General features: G+C 39.0%; 1 protein-coding gene across 2 annotated transcripts in view; it reads left to right on the top strand.

Moving 5' to 3' along the window:
• The window catches only part of pex14 (peroxisomal biogenesis factor 14), a 335,420-nt gene that overhangs the window by 149,054 nt on the left and 166,520 nt on the right, over window positions 1-19,846 (top strand). For both annotated transcript variants that reach the window (XM_059952238.1, XM_059952239.1), the window contains one exon: window positions 6,860-6,944. In XM_059952238.1, the coding sequence (XP_059808221.1) occupies window positions 6,860-6,944 (85 nt within the window). The remainder of the gene's footprint in view (window positions 1-6,859; window positions 6,945-19,846) is intronic.

Below are 19,846 nucleotides of genomic sequence, written 5' to 3'. Positions count from 1 at the left end.
CAGGGGTAGAGGAAGTAAGATGTTAAGGCAGTTTGGCTAGAGGCAGCTAAAAACAACTGAATTAGGTTATAATTGATTGAGGTGATACAGGTTTATTGGCTTGCAGTATTACCATTAGTGGAAAAAGTGGCACTTTCATGAGATAACATGATACTGCAGTAGATTCAAAGCACCTGGCTTGTTTTCCTTTGAAAAGAAATTCAACTTCAGCTAGAGGGCGTACAATGCTCACCATTTTTGTCTTTGTGTGTGTCTAGTTGCTAATTTGCAAACAGATGGACATTTGAGGTTGTCGTACCCTCTCCCTCTTTTAAAATACACTCGGCCCAGCAAATTTGTAACTTTTGTGCTTCAGGTATGTAGTTTCATAGAAATGTAAGTTTCATAGAAAGGGTCACATTTAGCACCTTTAGTATGTTTAGATTATATAGTTTTCTCTGAAGCCAGACCTCCTGTAGATTTTTGAAGTGCCTGTCCCAGTGCATAGCTTCAAATTAAAACAAAAATTAGAGCACCACTATTACACTTATGAACATTCAGCATTTTTAACTGAATGTACACTAGAGGTACTGCTGAGAATAAAATACCGATTAAGCCAACCACCTTAGTTTTAGCTAAAGATCATATTGATGAATTATAAAATGGCATGGCAAATAAACTGTCGGTATATTACAGCAGCAATTGATAATAAATGCTGAACATCCAAAACGTAAAATAACAAGAAACACTGGAAATGCATGGCGGAACAGGCAGCCTCTGGAGAGGGGAACAACAGTAATGCTTTAGGTCAATACCTTTTATTTTCAGTAGAATAAACTGACTCTGACCAGGGTTTGCTAACCATAATGTTTATAATCAAGCTTAAGCTACTTTTATAGCTTCAAGTTCCACCTGTTAGTTTTCCCCTCAGGGCAAGTCTGATGTTTCTAAATGATTTTTAAAAGTAAGTGTGCTAATTGAACCTCTTTCGGCATTTAATAACCAATATGCTTAGGAGTATATGAAAATGAAATATCATTTAATTAATTTTCTTTACCTGTGGTAAAATTCTTGATGGAGCTCAGGTGGTTAAATTGTGTTTAGCTAATGTTGAGCAAAACTATGTTTAGAAAAGTGAGCACTTTGACTCTTTGAGGATAGAAAGCCAAGTACTTGTATGTTTCTACTTGGGCAAAATGTAAGGTTTCATTTTGAAATAGTTTAAAAAATAATCCCTTTGAGATGGGATGCATGTGCCCTTTCCCATGTAGATAACTTAATAAATTCCATAAGAAAATGCTTTAACCACTCAAACTAATTCCTTCCCTCTATAGATCTGTGTATGTATTTCTGCAATATGGTCATTAAAATTATTCTAATGAAAGGATATTGTGCAGGGATGTTGAATACAGTTTATTTTGTATTAGATCCTGAAAAATCTATTTTTCTTTTCAACTGCAGGTTGATAAATAAATTGATTTTCATATCAGTACTCCATAAATACATAGATATGTGCTTATAATACAAAAAACATCTGTTTTACCTTTATTGTCCATCTGCTTTGTGGTGTGAAACCAAAGGAACATGTGACACTAGTTTAATTTTACTTGGATTGTTCTTATTTTATCAAGTAATATCTACAGCAGTATATATCGGTAGAAATTTTAGATATTTTAAGTTCTCCGGTTACTGACGATAAGCCAGGGAAACTGGCACGTCCTAATGTAGGAACTACTCTTGGAGAGAATTACACACACACAAAATTCTGGGGGAACTCAGCAGGTCAGGCAGCATCTACGGAAAGGAATAAAAGGTCAATGTTTTGGGTCGAGAGCCTTCATCAGGACTTCATCTTCCATAGAGAATGGTTTTAGAGGTGTTTCTAACAGCTTATATGTTGCCCTGATGATTGGTTCAAACAAAGTAAATAGAATAGTTTAATTGCTTAGTCATCTTATTATTAGTGCCTGCAGTTCTCTATCCCCAAGTTGTTAGCCATTCAGTAACCTTGAGGGCTGATGGCTTCATTATTATTTACTATTTGTTAATGGCTTTGTACGTGGTGTACTTGGTTGTAATTTACGATGTTTTATGAAAAGAAAATTTGAGTCAATCAGAGGCAAGTGTTACAAGTATTTGCATATTGCATGAGATGATGTCACTGTGAAAGACAAAAGATTTTGTTGGAGTTTTTGTTAGTATGTGTTGTTATAGTGGTTTTCTGGTCACTTTCCAGGCTCTTATAATTCAACTTGTTTTAAAACTACAAGCATGGTACTTAAATGAAATCTTTTTGTTATTCCCTTTTCTCTCTGTTACTTAGGAGATGCAGACCTTTGTCAGTTGCTTTTGTGTGTACGTGCACTGAGTGGGCCTCTTTATCAGGTATACCCGTCCACCTGCTTGTTAATGTGAATATCTAATCAGCCAATCATGTAGCAGTATCTCAGTGCATTAAAGCATGCAGACATGGTCAAGAGGCTCAGTTACTGTTCAGACCAAACATCAGATTGGGGAAGAAATGTGATCTAATTGACTTTGACCATAGAATGATTGTTGGTGCCACTTGATGCAGTTTGAGTACGTCAGAATTTGCTGATCTGTTGGGATTTTCACGAACAGCAGTCTCTAAAGTATATATTAAAAAAAAATCCAGTAAATGGCAGTTATGTGGGTGAAAACGCCTTCTTAATGAGAGTGTCAGAGGAGAATGGCCGGACTGGTTCAAGCTGACAGGAAAGTGTCAGTAACTCAAATAACCACGTGTTACAACAGTGGCATACAGAAGAGCATCTCTGAATGCACAACACGTTGAACCTTGAAGTAGATGGGCTACAGCAGCAGAAGACCCCAAAGTACCTCCTTCAGCTAATGAAGTGGCAACTGAGTGTTATAATACCAGTGGAAAACTATCACGCATATCTGAGGAGTGGTTGAAATAATTATGAGCTAAATGCATCTGATCAGATTTTTCTTGAGTTAGGTGATTGAACAGAATTTCCTTCAGTTTCTGCAGTCTTTGCAACTAGTAAAACTGCAAACTTGTCTGACAATTAAATGGGATGGAGTGTTTGACAAGCCAGTGGATAGGGCGGGAGAGAAAGAAGTTTGGAGAAATTGGATTTTACACTTATTACCTCCTGCACCTAATAAAATGGCCACTGAACGTATGTTTGTGATCATCTGCTTCTGTAGCCCATCCACTTCAAGGTTTAATGTGTTGTACGTTCAGAGATGCTCTTCTGCACACCACTGTTGTAACACATGGTTATTTGTGTTACTGTTGCCTTCCTGTCAGCTTGAACTGGTCTTGTCATTGTCCTCTGACCTCTCATTAACAAAGCATTGTTTTCCCACAGAATTGCAGTTCACTGGGTGTTTTTTTTTTTGCTTTTTGCACTATTCTTTGTAAACTCTTAAAGATTATTGTGCCTGAAAATCCAAGAAGATCAGCAGTTTCTGAAGCATTTAAACCACCCTTTCTGTCATCTTTGTCATTTGTTTATCAAAAAAAAAACTACATGACAATCATTTCACATAGAGTTGCTTAGATCACATTTCTTTCCCATTCTGATGTATGGCCTGAGCCTCTTGACCATGTTTGCATGTTTTTATGCATTGACTGCTGCCACATGATTGGCTGATTAGATATTTGCATGAATGAGCAGGTTTACCTAATAAAGTGGCAATTGAGTATAGATGTGCGACTGAGAAAAATATGCAACCAAGGAATAATAAGTTCTAATTAGCAACTTGGCAGTGGAAGAAGCCTTGTGGTGAAATAATTTGCTCCTGAAACACAGTTGTGGTGTAACCTATTGATTGCAAGTAAATTGAAGGCACTGGTCAATGTCTCATCCTTTTCAGTTTTAATAGTTAAACTGGATCTTTCATTTTGAGTATTGCTTTTTACTAAGGATTTTCAAAGTAGAACATGGCACATTAAAAAAAATTAGCTACTTTAAAAGAATGTTGATCAAAGCATTTTAACCGATTATTGATTATCTCACAATTGAATTACTGACCACAGGTGTCAGAATTGAACATATTACTGTAATGATTTTGTCAATACGAGTAATGCATTTAATACAAAGGTGACTTTTTTCCTAAATGGTATCTCTATGTTACTTGACCTAAATTGTGTAATATAAAACTTAAAGAACAAGTCTAGCCAAGTTAATTGCAATACACACAAAATTCTGGAGGAACTTAACAGATCAAGAAGCATCTATAGAAAGGAATAAACAGTTGACATTTCAGGCCAAGACCCTTCATCACTTCCTGCAGCATTCTATGTGTGCTGCTCTGCATTTCCAGCATCTGTGGAATCTCTTGTGTTTGCAGTTAAAGCCTTTCTTTATACTGTACAATGTAAATCAAATGTTACAATGGCCTTTACACATTTGCTAACCAATTCTTAGTTTCTATGCTGCCGTTGTCATCATTCAGAATCAGGTTTAATATCACCAGCATATGTCATGAAATATTAAGACAATCTTAAAAGCTATGAATTGCAGTGAAAAAATATATAAAATAGTTAAACAAGTAGTGAGGTAATATTTAAGGGTTCACTGTCCATTAAGAAATCAAATAGCAGAGGGGAAGAAGCAGTTCCTGAATCACTGAGTGTGCCTTCATGCTTCTGTACCAATGAGAAGAGGGCATGTACTGGGTGATGGGCGTCCTTAAGGATGTGTGCTGCCTTGTTGAGACGCTGTAGTTCGTACATTTTATTTATTAATAAAACACGTATACTACAAGACAGCGTTTCAAATGTATTAAGAATGTATTGTGTTGTTTTTCTTAAAATCAAGCACACTGTCACAGATCTGCTTGAGTTTTCAGGGGAAAAATTAAGGATCAGAAGAGTTAAGCTAATAAAGGTGGCTGTGATGCTAAGTCTTAGTTAAATGAGAATAGGAGAGATATGAGTGCCCAGACACCAGTTGCCGTGCTGAAAAGGTTACAGAGGGAATTTAAGTTTCTCTGAAGAGAAATAACCGATGTCAAGGAAACAAGAACAATTGTGATCTGTTATCATATCAAAAAGAGAGACTTCATGTAGAACATATTCAAACAAAGGAAGTGTGACATATCAATGTCAATTAATAAGTTTGTTGCTGGACTTGAACAGTAAATAGTGGCAGCATTTTGCTTGAATAACTTAATAAGAAGTACATAAAAGCTCAGTCCAAACTTGATACTCGTATTCAGCTTTGAAAGTTAACATTGTGAAGGAGCAAACTGAAAGGTCACACGAAGTTTGTATTTGAATAACAAGGTGACCTATTTAAAAACTAATATGCACTAAGAGACCAGCCAACGCTCATCTACCTGAGCAAGAACTTGGTACAGCTTTTACGTTCTCAGTTGGCAAGATTACCAGTAAGACTACAATTTGGTAACAGAATGGTGGCTACAGGATTACTTAATTACATAACAGACCAGATTCTTTTCACTTGTAATGATTATCCACAGGTCTAGCAGTAAATCCAGCTTTCTAATACAACAATGGGTGCACATAACATAATTAGTGAAGTTCCTGCAACTTGAATGTCATTGCTGCTACATCTCATGCCTCTGTGGTTCCCTGTTACCACATTAACAGATCCAAATCTCTATTTACTAAATATTAACCCCAGAATTCTTTCCCCTACAACACACTGGGAGTAGTGAAGAGAAAATGGGTGGTGATGGTGCATCCTTATAGAAGTTTGTTGTGGATCACTAAATACCGATAACACCCATGATCCAGCATCCAATGAATTGACTGTGATAGCTCCTTGGTGGTTGTAGCTAAGATTGTCCCAGTGTGTAGAACAAAGACCCTAGTTTGTTACGTTTCTGTTATGAATGGCCCTACTACTCATTGGTAAAAATTCCAGAGGAAACAATTCTCACTGTACAGGGCAACACACGCAAAATGCTGGAGAAGACAGCATATGTGGTAAAGAGTAAACAGTTGATGTCTTGGGCTGAGTCCCTTTATCAGGACTGATGGAAGTATTTTTGTGGATCACTAGATCTACAAGAACATGGAATAATTTGGGAAGAGAGGAAAATAGTAGGCTATGTGGAAAGAGCTGGAGCTTTAGACAGAGTTACGGATTAATGCAGCATGGATACAGGCTCCATGCCAACTACAGTATCTACCTAGCTGGTGCAAATTTCTTGCATTTGACCCCTATCCTTCTAAGTCCTGCCCTTCCATGTACCTATCCAGTCCTTCTTACGTGATACTATTGTATCTGTCTTAACTACCGACTCTGGCAGCTCATTCCACATACCACTTTCTGTGTGGAAAAAGTTGCCTTTTGAATCTTTCCCCTCCGATTCTAAATCTGTATCCCCTAGTTTTGGACTCTATGATCCTGGGGAAAAGACTCTTACCTTTCATCTTATTTATGCCCCTCATAATTTAAAACATTTCTATAAGGTTCCTCCTTGTTCTCCCATATTCCAATGATTGCAGAATAGTCTCAGTTCTACACTGGTGTGAATTTCTCAAATGTATCACCTGCAGACAAACTTCTTGTCGCACATGGTGTTAAATAGCCTCCATTCTCTAGAGTAGGGGTTACCAGCCTGGGGTTGACACAGACCTCTTGTTTAATGGAATTGGTCCATGGCATAAGAAAAAAGTTGGGAACCCCCAGACTAGAGTGATTCCATTGATTCTGTGTGTTTTGATTTAATAGTTGAAGATATTCTGGTAAGAATTTCATACTCAGTAAATTTTCTTTGAATAACAATTGCCTTGAACGATGTCCATTTGTTTGCTTTACTGGATTGGATTGATAATGAAGGTTGGTAATAATATGCTAGTTAAAGTGAAGTTACCTTTACTAAGTGGAGTGTCTGCATTTCTCCTTATCTATAGATTGCCACTGCAGTGAAGTTTCTGCAAAACCAAAGAGTTCGTCAAAGTCCATTAGCAACAAGAAAATCCTTCCTAAAAAAGAAAGGTATGTACTGTTTCCCATCTGGTTCATATCCAGAGAAGGTTGCTTATTTGATAGTCCTGTAGATCAATCAATGTCAAAATGATCAGTCAGTCTTTTAAAGTGACATTCACATTGTGGCTGTAAACATGATTTTGAAGGCAAGCTTGAGCTTACATTGCAAACTTTTCGTTGGTGTCGCGGAGAAGCTAAGAAAATGCACACTGTCAGAAATTTATGGTGAATCATTTCCCTCTCGGCCTCTGAGCTTGGGCAGTACTTTCCAAAATGATGAACGTTGATTTGAGCTTTTTCAGCATTCATGCCCAGCAAAGTTTGCAAGCTGCATAAGATGCATGGTGAGATTACTGATTTCTGTTGACATTGATGATGCTTTTGTCATGCAAACCTGCTCTTGAGACCAAACATAAAAACAGAATGATGCATGTTTAGGAGACGATTAGAGATTGCACTAAATATAAAATGATGCCTCCTCTCCCCACTCAATCCTTCAGGCAATTTTACATAGTTACATGTAAAATCAAGAATTAGAGATGTCAGTCTGTTCAAGAGAAATTTTAATTTATAAAATTTATTTAGAGGTACAGCACAAGTAAGCCCTTCTGGCCCTTTGAGCCGTGCCACCAGCAAACACCGATTTAACCCTTGCCTAATCATGGGCCAATTTCCAATGACCAATTAATCTACTAAAAGGCTCATCTTTGGGCTGTGAGAGGAAACCGAAGCACCCGGACGAATCCCACACGCTCCCTGGGGAGGACATACAGAGGCACTGGGTTTGAACTCTGACACCCCGAGCCGTAAAGCGCCATGCTAACTGCTGTGCTATCTTAGTGTCCTGGCAAAATTGGTGTTTGGGGTACTGTGGGTTTCCAGGTGAGGTGACACTTCACCTGTGAGTCGGCTGGTGTGGTATACTGTGTCCGGTGCTCCCGGTGTGGCCTTTTATACATCGGTGAGACCCGACGCAGACTGGGAGACCGTTTCGCTGAACACCTACGCTCGGTCTGCCAGAGAAAGCAGGATCTCCCAGTGGCCACACATTTTAATTCCACATCCCATTCCAATTCTGATATGTATATCCATGGCCTCCTGTACTGTCAAAATGAATCCAAACTCAGGTTGGAGGAACAACACCTTATATACCAGCTGGGTAGCCTCCAACCTGATGGCATGAACATTGGCCTCTAACTTCTGTTAATGCCCCTCCTCCCCTTTTTACCCCATCCCTGACATATTTAGTTGTTTGCCTGTTCTCCATCTCCCTCTGGTGCTCCCCCCTCCCCTTTCTTTCTCATGAGGCCTCCCGTCCCATGATCCTTTCCCTTCTCCAGCTCTGTATCACTTTCACCAATCACCTTTCCAGCTCTTAGCTTCATCCCACCCCCTCCAGTCTTCTCCTGTCGTTTTGCATTTCCCCCTCCCCCCACTACTTTCAAATCTCTTACTATCTTTCCTTTCAGTTATCCTGACGAAGGGTCTCGGCCCGAAATGTCGACAGCGCTTCTCCTTATAAATGCTGCCTGGCCTGCTGCTTTCCACCAGCATTTTGTGCGTGTTGTTTGAATTTCCAGCATCTGCAGATTTCCTCGTGTTTGGGGTACATTGCCAGTTTCTGGAAGGCCAGACATATTGAGGCTACAAATATTTTTGACATAGTTTTGCTGAGTTGATGATCTTTCTAGTGATGGAAGCCATTCAGTAGTCCAAATTGCTTGCCTGCCTCTGTTTTATATTTCAGCATTGCTGTTACTGTAATTCTCATTTAGATCTTGGTCACCCGATACTCATCCAGTAGCCTGTACACTAAACAGACTTCTTCACACATATCATTGCTGGGTCAAATCTGGAACTCCCTACCCAACAGTCCTAGGTGAAAGCTTGCATCTCCCAGACCACAACAACTCAAGAAGGCAGCTCACTATCTTCTTTTCTAGGGTAATTGGGGCTGGTCTTGTTAGAGATGCCCACATTCTATGAATGTACAGTAAAAGCACTCTCTTAGAGAGTCCATTGGTTTTCACTCACAGTTCTTATTCTCTATTTAGAAACCCCCATCCTCATTCTGAATTTTTTGTTTTACCAGGGTTTATACTCCAGCATACACTCTCTATTCTTCCATTTATGTTACTGTTTCATTTCTCCTGTCAACTGGGCTATTTCTGCCTGCTACCCTGTTATCTCTGTTTAGAAGCACTCGTCAAAATCCTGGCCAATTTTGTTTCGGAGTTATTGCTATTCACTGTCAAATATTTCAGTGGGTTCCGAATACTGATTGCCCTCCTCATATGACTGGTTTGAAATTGGTGACCTCCGTTGGCATCAGAGGCATCTGAACAGGAAAAGCAGAAGGTACGTTGATTATCTTTTCAGAATGAAGGATGATCACAGTTAATAAAGCTACGGTGAAGTTAATCAGCCAACCAGAATGAAGAATACTCACAGATGGAAAAGCAGGAAATAAAATAAAGGAAATATGAATTACATTAAAATCAATTTAGAGAAGATGAAATATAGATTGTGCATAGACATGCGATTGAGAGAAGCTTTAAATGAGCACAAGACAAGCTTATGCTTTTTAAAAAAATTACAATGTACATTTTGTAATGAGGGAATGAGGCTCTATGCTTGTAAAAATAATTTTTCATGACAGAGTGGTTGTTCACTCCCGGCTTCTTATAGGTTTCAAACTTTTGAATTTTCATTTGCCTTTAGTGTAAGATAATAAATGAGTTCACCCTAACTCTGGCTTCAGGTTACATTGTCAGGGACAGTAGCAGTGATTCGTGTGGAAGAGAATTTCCTGGAACTATCAAAGCCAAATTTGGATCAAAACATGTTGCTTATACTTGTGTATTAATTTCAAAGTGCCTATGTAGTTGCTAAAACGTTCAAGAAAAAGAGCCTTTAAATTTCAGGCTACCGTGTCAAACAGGTGTATATGGTTAAATGTCATACCAAGAAAGATAAAACTCATTCTTCCTGAATTATAGTTCCAGAAGATGCTGTGGATACATGCTGGAATTTAGAAGAATGGGGGGGGGGGGGGGAAGAAATCTCATTGAAACCTTTCTTTGAATATTGAAAGAGTGGATGTGGAGAGGATGTTTCCTAAAGTGGGAGAATTTAGGACCAGAGGGTACAGCCTCAGAATAGAGGAATGTCCATTTAGAACAGAGATAAGGAGGAATGTCTATTGTCAGAGGGTGGCGAACTTGTGGAATTCATTGCCATATGTGGTTGTGGAGGCCAAGTCATTGCGTGTATTTAAGGCAGAGGTCATTAGATTCTTGATTAGTCAGGGTATGAAAAGTTATGGGGAGAAAGGAGGAGAAGAGCTTTGAGAGGGGTAATAAATCAGCCATGATGAAATGGCAGAGCAGACTCGTTGGGCCAAGCGGCCTTTATGCATTGGATAGGGAGTAACAATCATTTTGTTCTCCTTTGCACTTATGTACTGATGAATGATAATAAACAATCTTGAACACAACAGTGTGCTAAAGACAAGAAACTGCAAATACAAAAAAAGAAAAAAACACAGTAATAAACAGATAGATAAATAAATAGGCAAGCAAGCAATAAATATAGAGAGCATGATTTTGAAGACATTGGTAATGACCTTTCAAGAATCACTAGAATCTGGAATATTTGCAAATTACAAATGTTTGAAAATTATAAATGTCACTCCACTCTTCAAGAAGGTAGAGAGGCAGAAGAAAGGAAACAACAGGCCCGTTAGTCTGACCTCAATGGCTGGAAGATGTTGGAGTCGATTATTAAGGATGCGGTCTCGGGGTACTTAGGGGCACATATTGAAATAAGCCATAGTCAGCATGGTTTCCTCCAGGGAAAATCTTGCTCAACAAATCTGTTGGAATTCTTTGAAGCAATAACAAGCAAGATAGACAAAAGAAAATTGGTTGATGATGTGTATTTGGATTTTTAAAAGGCCTTTCACAAGGTGCTCCATGTGAGGCTGCTTAATAAGCTACAAGTCAATGCTATTATAGGAAAGATTCTAGAATGGATAAAGCAGTGGCTGATTGGCAGGAGGCAAAGAGTGGGAATAAAAGGAGCCTTTTCTGACCAGCTGCCAGTGACTGGTGGTGTTCCACAGGGGTCTGTGTTGGGACCGATTGTTTTTGGATGATATGTCAGTGATTTGGATGATGGAATTGATGGCTTTGTTGCAAAGTTTGCAGATGGTATGAAGTTAAATAGAGGGGCAGGTAGTTTTGAGGAAGTAGAGATACTACGGAAGGACTTGGACAGATTAGGAGAATGGGAAAAGAAATGGTAGATGGAATACAGTGTCGGGAAATGTATGGCCATGCATTTTGGTAGAAGAAATGAAAGGGTTAACTATGTTCTCAATGGAAAGAAAATACAAAAAAAACCTGAGCGCAAAGGGACTTGGGAGTCCTTGTGCAGGATTCCCTAAAGGTTAATTTGCAAGTTGAGTTTGTAGTGAGAAAAGCAAATGCAATGTTAGCATTCATTTCAAGAAGACTAGAATATAAAAGCAAGGATGTAATGTTGAAACTTTATAAGGCATTGGTAAGGCCTCACTTGGAGTATTGTGAGCAGGTTTGGACCCCTTATCTAGAAAGAATGTGCTGAAACTGGAGAGGGTTCAAAGGAGTTTCATGAAAATGATTCCAAGATTGAATGGCTTGTCATATAAAGAGCATCTGATGGCTCTGGGTGTGTATTAACTAGAAATCAGAAGAATGTGGTGACCTGATTAAATCCTAATGAATGGTGAAAGGCCTCGATAGAGTGGATGTGGAGAAGATGTTTCCTATGGTGGGAGAGTCTTAAGACCAGAGGACACAGCCTCAGAACAGATGAGTGTCCTTGTAGAACAGAGATGAGGTATTTCTTTTGCTAGAGAGCAGTGAATCTGTGGAATTCTTTGTGGAGGCCAAGTCTTTATGTATATTTAAGGCAGAGGTCAATAGATTCCTGATTGGTCAGGGCATGAAGGAATATAGGGAGAAGGCAGGAGACGGGCTGAGAGGAAAATTGGATCAGCTATGATGAAATGGTGGAACAGACTTGATGGGCCAAATGGCCTAATTCTGCTCCTATGTCTTATGGTTTTATGAGTTGTAGAATTCTTGTAATTGAACCTATAGGTTGTGGAATCAGTTCTGTATTGGGGTGAGTGAAATTGAGTGAAGTTACTTCCTCTGGTTCAAGAACTTGTTAGTCGAGGGTAATAACTGTTCCTGAACTGGTGGTGCGTGGCCTGAGGCTCCTGTTTCTCCTTACCAATGACAGCAGTGAGAGCGTGGCCTGGATGGTGGAGGATATCGCTTTCCTGCAACAACACTCCATGCAGATGTGCTTACTGGTGGGGAGGGCTTTTTCGAGCAGGGAACCAATCAGTGCCCTGTGCTGCCTGGAGGAGACTGTCAACACACATAATGTAGCTGCTGCTTCACACCAGAATGAACCATGAATACTGGTTTACATTCCACATTTCTAAAACAGTTTCTAAAAGAAATCTGTTGAAAAGTGAGCTGTTCCTAAATGAAGTGTCTAATTGCAGTTATTGGCCATTCACTTCCGCTTTTGATGTCCCTGTGGTATAATATCAAAGGCTGTATTTTCCTCAATGTCAAATGAAGTTAATCTTCCATTTGTTCCTCTTTTCTACCATTACCGGAGTCAGAAAGGAAAGAATCCCAAGTGTAAGTGATGAAATATGAGGAAATATTGAAGGTTATTCACAGTCAAGAAGAAAAAAAAACAGCAAGACCTCATTGGGACCTATTCTTTTTTATGTAAAGTATAAGCACGTTGATAATGCAAACTCTTCAAGCCACGAGAATATTCTATTTAAATGACTGCAAAGAAAATTTAAAATAGATCAGAGAAAATTGTATTTGTTCAAGGGATGATGAATGTTTGGATTGATTTGCCTGATGAGATAATGGAACCAAACTTGCCCAGACAATTTAGTATGCAGTTGAATGCTAAGCTGTATGACTAAAAGCAGGAGGAACATCTACCCTTTAATAAAATTGGCATGCACTTATTTTAATCCTGCTTGCCAGTGCTACTTCTGACACTTATTATAGGTATACTTATTCTAATCAACAACTTCTATAAAGATAGTATCCTTAATGGATCAAATCTACCCAGCGTGCTTCACAAGAGTGTCACCAAAGAAAAGTTGTTAGTGATTTTCTTAAGGGAGAGATCAGGACAGGTGACCATAGGGGAAAGCTTTAAGGCAGATAGACAATACAACAAGCTTATATAAAAAAAAGGTTAATGAAAGAATTGTAGAGGTTTTATGATTTAGCTTAGTTTAATCCCATCATCCATAACAGGGCATAGGCAACCAACAGCAGCTCATCCAAGTCCTCTGTCCTGGTCCAGTCTTTCAGGTTGTCCCCTTGTATAGTTCATGTTCTGGGCAAAGATCCTTCCTCTCTCAGGGATGAAGCCTTTGGAGCTTTGGTTGGCATTTCTGTAGTTGTAGGCTTTTAGAGGATGGGATTGCTTGCCCATGCCGAATCCTCCTCCTTCTGAAGCCCAGCTTGGGACCATCCATGGCAGGATTGAATGACAGTTTGGCCGTAAAAGTCAGAATTGGGGTGCAAATGTGTCAGTGGATTGAAAGGGTGAAGGAGTAGAGAAAAGTGAGATCATAAAGGGATTTATAAACATGAAAGAGAACTGTAAAGGCTAAATAACCCACCACTTTCTTCATTATTATCTTTTGTTTCTGCTGTTGTTAATTTATAATTGGTTCTTGAGCACCACTGGCAACTCTTAACATGGGAAATGTAATAATTTACAGCATCAGCCACAGCTGTGCACTTCCCTTAACATCCTCCCAAAGGCATAGGATTTCAAATATTAGCTGCCTGCGCGCTTTCCTCTCTTACCAGCCATCCAAATTTGTTCAAAGGTTGGTCAAAGCCATTCCTCTCCTGCAGATGATCATTCTGCTTCCTCTCTTTTGCTTCCCACTAATTATCTACCCATACTAGCCTGTCTTTAATAGTACTTCTCTCCTTAGCAGGAGAGGAAAATGTCCACTAGACTTTTCAGGAGGCACAAAGAAGTCTGCATTGTTAACACTGAACAGTTTTTGCTACTTTATAAAATAACTTCCGCTTTCATTTGGTATCTTGAATCATAACTTATTTTATCAATAATCATTGAATACATCGATAAAATTAACTCACAAACACAGGAAAGTGTGCCAATGCTGGAAATCCAAAGTAACCCAGACAAAATGCTGGAGGAATTTAGCAGGTTAGGCAATAGAGATTCTTGGGCTGAGACCCTTCTTCTGAGAAGGAAAGGGGAAGACGCTAGAATAAAAAATGGATGGAGGGGATCTTCAGAGATGCTTACCCTTTCATTGACGATGTCTTGATGAGGACTGCTGAGTGTTGGTGTAATGTAAATATAATTAGAACATTAGAACATTTTTGACAAGAACTGACCATTTGGCCCAACAAAGTTTACCAGATTCCTATTCACCTCATGTGTTGAAATAACTATCAAGTTTAGATTTGAAAGTCTGTAAGATACTACCCTCAACTACACAATTAGGCAGTTAGTTCCGTGTGTCCACAGCTCGCTGTGTAAAGAAATGCTTCTGGATGTTAGTCTGAAATCTCCCCTTAACCAGTCTCTGCTATGGCCCCATGTCCTTGATGACGGACAAATTTTGAAGTTAAAATTAGGAAGTGGATTTGAAAACTCAGTGCCTAATACCAACTAACCCCTACATTCAGAGTGACCTCAGTCCTTATTTATTTATTTATTTATTTATCTATCTATCTATCTATCTATTTAGAGATTCCGCGTGGAACAAGGCCTTCTGATGGGCGAAGTAACCACCAGTTTAACCCTAGCCTAATCACAGGACAGTTTACATTTAGGACTGTGGGAGGAAACCGGAGTGCCCGAAGTAAACCCACAAGCACACAGTAAGAAGAAGCAATCTTCCGCAGAGAGGATGTCAGAGTTGAACTTTGAACTCTGACGCCCCGAGTTGTAATAGTGTCGTGTTAACCACTACACTACTGTAGCACCCAGTTAACTGCAACAATAGCACTAACAAATTAAAAGGATAGGGCACCTTAATTGATAAGCACATTGTAGCAATGCAGTATTAATTGTGATGGTTATTTGGTGGTAAACAGTGTCTAGGTGGAAGCTTTCTTGAAATGCCCTCAATTGATTGTTTGAAGGTCATATGCTGTTTTATGCTTAGGTTCTGATCATAATGAATCAAACTTGCTTGAAGTTGATAAAAGTGATACCTGAAGAATTAACTTTGAGTACTAATGGCAAAAATAGATTTTGTGATATGCGCCCACTTCCACAAATGGAATGGAGATCCTAGCTAATGTACGTTACAGGATGGCTGGGGGAGCAAAGGAGAGTTTACACAGGTTCCTTTATATAGTATTGGAATTCTTGGTGGCATTTGTACAGAGGAGGACAATGACTTTTTATCAGTAATAGAGGAGTCCACCCCACCTTCCTGCCCCTCTCTCCAGCAATAATAATTCTTTCTGTGTCCTTGCTCAGTTCTCCCACCACCCCAGGAAGATCTCTAACAAATCAAAATCAAAGTCAAATACTTCTCATATAAGTCCATATGTCATAGGAGCAAGATTAGGCCATTCAGCCTAGAAAGTTTGCTTCCCATTTCATCATAGCTGATTTATTATTCCTTTATATGATCATAAGGCATAGGAGTAGAATTAAGGCATTCAGCCCATCAAGTTTGCTCTGCCATTCCATCACTTGAAAACGTACTTGCAGCAACATCATGCCAAATTTTTATGTACTTAGGGATACAGTGCAGAACAGGCCCTTCCAGCCTAACAAGCCACAACGCCCAGCAACCCACCGATTTTAGCTCTAAAACCACTCAGCAATTTCAATGATCAATTAACCTACCAACTGGTATGTCGTTGGACTGTAGGAGGAAACCAGAGCACCTGGAGGAAACCCACATAATAAGTAGGAGTAGGTGAGTTCATCTTGGCTATCCATTTCCCTCTCAGCCCCAATTTCCTGCCTTCTCCCTATAACCTTCATGCCCTGACTAATCAAAAATCTTAAATATACGCAATGACTTGCCTCTGCAGCCACCTGAGGCAACAATTTCCAAAGGTTCCCCACTCTCTGGCTAAAGAAATTCCTTCTCATCTCTGTTCTAAATGGATGTCCCTCTATTCTGAGGCTGTGCCCTATAGGAAACATCCTCTCCACATCTATTCTATCAAGACCTTTCAATATTCAATAGGTTTCAATGAGATTCCACCCCCCCCCCAATTCTTTTGAATTCCAGGGTATTCCAGGGTATAAAAGGCCCAGAGTCATCAATTGGTCCTCATATTGTAACCCTTTCATTCCCAGAATCATTCTCGTGGACCTTCTCTGAACCCTCTCCAACGTCATCACATCCTTTCTTAGATAAGGGACTCAAAACTGCACAGAATACTCCAAGTGAGGCCTTAACAGTGCCTTATAAAGCCTCAGTATTACTTTCTTGCTTTCACATATCAGGATTCACTAGCAAAACATAAATTATGCACAAATATTACTAGAAAAACATGATTAGAATTTTTTAAAACTCCTTACTCCCAAATGGATTAACACTGCCTATGGCCAAGTGCATTCCGAGTCCTGGTGACTCTGCTTGGTAGTTCAGTAACAGAGACTAGCATTGCTTTCAACGACCATAGGTGAAGTCCTCAGGGGATTTCTGGATTAGAAGTTCCCTAGATGTTGAAGTTGCAGCAAACATTCCAAAAGCGTGTCTTTATGTTATAAACATGAGAAAGTCTGCAGATGCCAGAAATCCAAAGCAATGTCCGCAAAGTGCTGGAGGAGCTCCTCAAGTCAGGCAGCATCTATGGAAATAAGTCAACAGTATTCATTTCGGGTTGAGACCCTTCTTCAGGACAGAGAAAGAAGAGGGACTATGCCAGAATAAAAAGATGGGGGGGGGGGAGCAGAGGGGAAGATGGCTAGCTGAAAGGTGATTGGTGAAACCAGATGGGTAGGAAAGCTCAAGAGCCGAAGAAGAAGGAATCTGATAGGAGAGAAGAGTTGACCATAGGAGCGAGGAGGGAAGAGGGGACCCGACATAACTGTTAACAGTGGCTTGTGAAAGCAGTGCATGGTTTTGGGTGGTGCTTGAAATCTTTAATAAAAATCTGTTAACTTCACTCTTCTGAACACTTTGTCTGCTGGGTAAATGTTTATTTGAGATACTGGCATTCAAAATGCTGGAAGGTAGATAACTTGATTGAACTCAAAAGATCCTTCATACCACTGTTCTTAAAGTCGTTTCATCTCCATTATCAAGTTGGCATCTTGTCAAAAGCAGGTTAAATCTGTTCTGCAGCTTAGAAAAAATTGTGTCCTGCATTGTATAATAGCAATATTTCTGATATACCATGAACAACATTGCAGCCAAATGCCTAATCTTAAAAAATGAAGAAAAATGCCCAAGATCTAGTATCAAATACATGAATAACAGGCTATTTATAAATTATGTGATAAGGGCTTCAGTCTTTAGACCTTTTTTTAACCAACATTGCTGTGTTTAGCTCAAACTGAACACCAATAAATTATGTTATGTGACTGTTTTGTAAATCCATAGATCTGCATCAAAGATGTAGATAATTATATTTGCATGTAATTCATAACGACTGTATTTGCATGTAATTAACCTTGGAAAAATACTATCCATAAATGTAATTCACAGCTTGATGAGTGGTAGTACACAGTATTTGGCTATATAATAGCATCATGGAATCATAGAATAAGAAGTAAGTTATACAGTCTGTATTGCTTATTTCCAATCTATCCAGTGTAGTTGCACATTTAGCCTTTGGAACTGAGTTTCTTCTTGAAATTCTGCCTCCATATCTTGACAGGGATGTCAAGGTCCTGGAAAAGGTAGAGTTTTTGATGATACCAGATTTAAAATAATAAAGTCTCTATTGACAATTTGTTAATTCAGGCTGAAGCATGGCACTATAGCATTAGAGAGTGAAATAGCAGAGCATTTAGGCTATATCCTTAACCTTTTGAAAGTCACAATGAAATATAATTTCGTATTTTATTCCAGGTTTCATGGTGGAGTAGCAGAGCAGACTCAATGGGCCGAGTGGCTTAATTCTGCTCCTATGTTTTATGGTTCTATAATCTCGTGTGTGAGGGTATTATAAAGTTATTCGTACAGAATTATTGAGGAAGTGAATGCAGTTGAATAGTTCCATGGTTGTCAGGTCTGGTGACTGAGATTAAAGTGAAACACATTTGTCTGTAAATCTCCTGCTCTCTTTACTTATCTGACAGAGTCCATGGACCAATGAACATTACCTCACTGTTTGGCTATCTTTTTGCATGATCTATTTTTTAATATTTCTTTTGTAATTTATAACAATTTATTATGTATTGCACTGTATTTTTGCCAGAAAACAACAATTTCACAACATGAGTCAATGATATTAAGCCCATCACTGAACTGGTTTCTCTTTCAAGGGTTCTTCATCTCATGTTCTCCATCTTTATTGCTTATTTATTGATTATTTTTTTCCTCTTTCTTTTTCTATTTGCACAGTTTGTGTTTTATTTTGCACATTGGATATTGCTCACCCAGTTGGATGCAATATTTCATTGATTCTATTGTGTTTTTGTTGTGATTGCCCACAAGAAGATGACTCATATAAATAAATTTACTTTGAACTTTGATTCTAATGATCACATGCCTTGCTTAAATTGGGCAAAATTGCTCTAGCTTCTTCCATAAGTTGTCTTTCCTCTGCCCATTAAGTTACTTATTTTCTGAGCATATTGATGAGATTAGCTTGGAATATTGGTAGCTTGGATTGGCTATTTGGAAGTTTGGTTGATTGCTGAGCTTGCCAAAACGTTTGCAGATATTTTGGCTCCAATCGAGAAGCTATCACCAGTGCGCAGTTGAGGGTGTTATCTCCTCAGAATCCCGGTTTATAAACTCCTCTGTGGTCTGAATGGATATTGATTAGATATCGTGATCTGGTTGGCTAGTTCAAAGCAGTAGAAGATTCTGATTGGCTGGCTTCGATGGAGGGCCACTAGAATAGTTTGCTTTGCTATCCCGATCCCGAGATTACTGGTAATTCATTGATTGTTGACGTCATTGTTTCTCCTTTCTCTGTAAGAGTTAATATATTAGATCTAAACTGATGCGTTTGTTGATGGATCCTTCTCTAGAGAACCATGCTTTGAGAAATTCTTGTTCTTGTTCTTCCTTGAGTCAAGACTCTTGACAGTTGTTGAAATGCTGTCCTCCATCTTCATGAGCTGATACTAGCGAGAGTGGGTTGTGCCTGTTGCTCACTAGCTGATGCTCGTGTAGCCTTGCAATAGTTTTCTTCCTGTTTGACCAACATAGTACTTGTTGCAGTCACTACACTAGACTTAGTAGATAACATTTGTTCTATTAGCCACATTTTGTTGCGCTTTGAGTTTTCATAGCTTCCTTCCTAAAATTGTAGTCAGTTTATGAGCAACTGTGATGTTGTGATGAGATTAATGATATAAATTATTGGTTAATTTGAACCCAACCATTGGGCCTTGCTGCAGTCTGGAGCATTATATATCTGCTGATGTACTTGATCCAGACTGAAACATGACATCATGGTTGTGTTCAAATGGATCTGTTCTTCAGGAAAGGGAAACCCCCAAATGTTAACATTTTGCAATGGTAATGCTAAGGAATCTGAAGTGAGAGTTGCCTCAATTACCTTGGTGACTCTGCTATTTTAAACCTACCATTGCTTATCAATTCCTTATCATTTCCAATACCCCTTTGGGTTTTCTTTTACCCTACATCGCTCAAAGAAGATTCAAGATTGTTTCAT

This window comes from Hypanus sabinus, chromosome 27, assembly GCF_030144855.1.
Source record: "Hypanus sabinus isolate sHypSab1 chromosome 27, sHypSab1.hap1, whole genome shotgun sequence".
In the NCBI taxonomy this organism is placed as follows: Eukaryota; Metazoa; Chordata; class Chondrichthyes; order Myliobatiformes; family Dasyatidae; genus Hypanus; species Hypanus sabinus.
Note: the sequence above shows the minus strand (reverse complement) of the source record. Positions and strands in the feature narration are given on the sequence as shown.